This window comes from Echinops telfairi, unplaced genomic scaffold (genome assembly GCF_000313985.2).
Source record: "Echinops telfairi isolate 266 unplaced genomic scaffold, ASM31398v2 ScPeMD7_7469;HRSCAF=8507_1, whole genome shotgun sequence".
Classification (NCBI taxonomy): domain Eukaryota; kingdom Metazoa; phylum Chordata; class Mammalia; order Afrosoricida; family Tenrecidae; genus Echinops; species Echinops telfairi.
The window spans coordinates 50,453,927-50,455,457 of NW_022111373.1; the positions used below are offsets into that span (position 1 = coordinate 50,453,927).

Below are 1,531 nucleotides of genomic sequence, written 5' to 3' on the forward strand. Positions count from 1 at the left end.
AAATGTACAAATATGCTTGACACGATGTATGTATGGATTGTGATAAGAGTTGTATGAGCCCCCAGTAAAATTATTAAAATTTTTAAAGTGACCCAAAAAATGAACATTGGTGTTTTTTGGGTACCCCCTTATATACCAGTTGTACAGACTCCAGGCAATTTGTGCCAGATATTCAGACTTTGCAAAAGATGTGAGGTTTTCATTTTATTTGAAATATCATGACCTTGTTGGCAACTAATTAAATATCAATTATAATACTGCAATCCAAATACACATGCGGCTGAATGTAATGGGTGGGCCACGCATTGGCTGCCTTTGCTATGAAGTGTAGTGTTCAGCAGACCTAGTTCCTGTAGGCCACGAGCTCTCAAGGGAACGCTCTTCTATAAAAGCCTATCCTATTAAAAGCTGATCACCATTAACTCCAGAATTATCTAATGCATTGCTGCATTTGGGCTTCATAAGTTCATCTCTCCTAAAACAAGGTTCTAAGCGGCCTCTTTTAGTGATTTAAAGCAGCAGCTCATGCAGGGCACCCTGCTGGCTTAGCCCTTGAATAGGGATTAGAAGGCAGTTTCATGTCACAGCCCCCTCTCTGTGAGTAGCCATGGCCTGCTGATGCATGGCAGTGGTGGCTGGCCATGACTGCTGAAGTGGAGTGAGCCTGGGCCAGGCACACTCTTCACCACTGGTGCCTTCTCAGGCCTTTGATGCAGCCCGAGTTTCTATAAAACTATTTCCCAAACCTGCAAAATGATAGTTCTAAATCCTACAGTGTACTGCAAATCCCGTTTAGTAACAGAGATTCAAAGATACAGAATGCAAATCCTGAGAATCTATTTTAACTGAAGGTGGCCGCATTTATGCCAGGGGAGGTATGTGCTCCAGAGGAGTTTCTTCTTTGGTTTGTGTTTCCTAAGTAGACCTTCTTCCAAGGTCTCTCTGGATGAACTAGAGTCTCCCAGCATTTGGTTTATAGCTGAGCGAGTTAGCCGCTTATACCACCCGGACTCGGAGCCGCCCTGACGGTCTTCCTTTCTGCAACCCGGCTGTATTTACCTTTGCCTCTGTTGCTTTCTCTTTTGTCGGCTGCTCGCTTGATCTGGAAGCTGCTTTTTCACTATGAGCATGCTCGCTTCCTTTATCTGAGGCATGCTTGGGCAAGCTCTTGGGCTGAAAGAACAGACATACACAAAGACTGTGATAGTTTCAAACCTAACATTAGTGCTTCATCTACGGAATAGAAACAATTTATAGCCATTATCGTTTTATTGCTTGAATTAGTGTGACCTAAAAATGTTTTTATATGATTTTAGTTTAGGTACAAAATTTTTAAATAGTGCAAATGCCCTTAAATTCCTCAACAAATACATTACTTTCAAAGTTGGAGGCCTAAGTTGAAAACCTGAATAATGCCACACGATGGCGCCATGCTAGCCACCGTGTGTGGGGCTACGTGTTCAGGACCCGGGCAAAGGTCTTCACCTTAAAATAACAAGTCGTCCTTTACCTCTCTGTGTTCCTTCTCCTT

At 42.9% G+C, this 1,531-nt stretch overlaps 1 protein-coding gene across 1 annotated transcript in view; it reads right to left on the bottom strand.

Moving 5' to 3' along the window:
- CAST (calpastatin) overlaps positions 1 to 1,531 on the bottom strand; it is a 138,677-nt gene that overhangs the window by 50,692 nt on the left and 86,454 nt on the right. Inside the window, exon 7 of the mRNA XM_045285140.1 lies at positions 1,060 to 1,173. Coding sequence (XP_045141075.1) covers positions 1,060 to 1,173 — 114 coding nt within the window. The remainder of the gene's footprint in view (positions 1 to 1,059; positions 1,174 to 1,531) is intronic.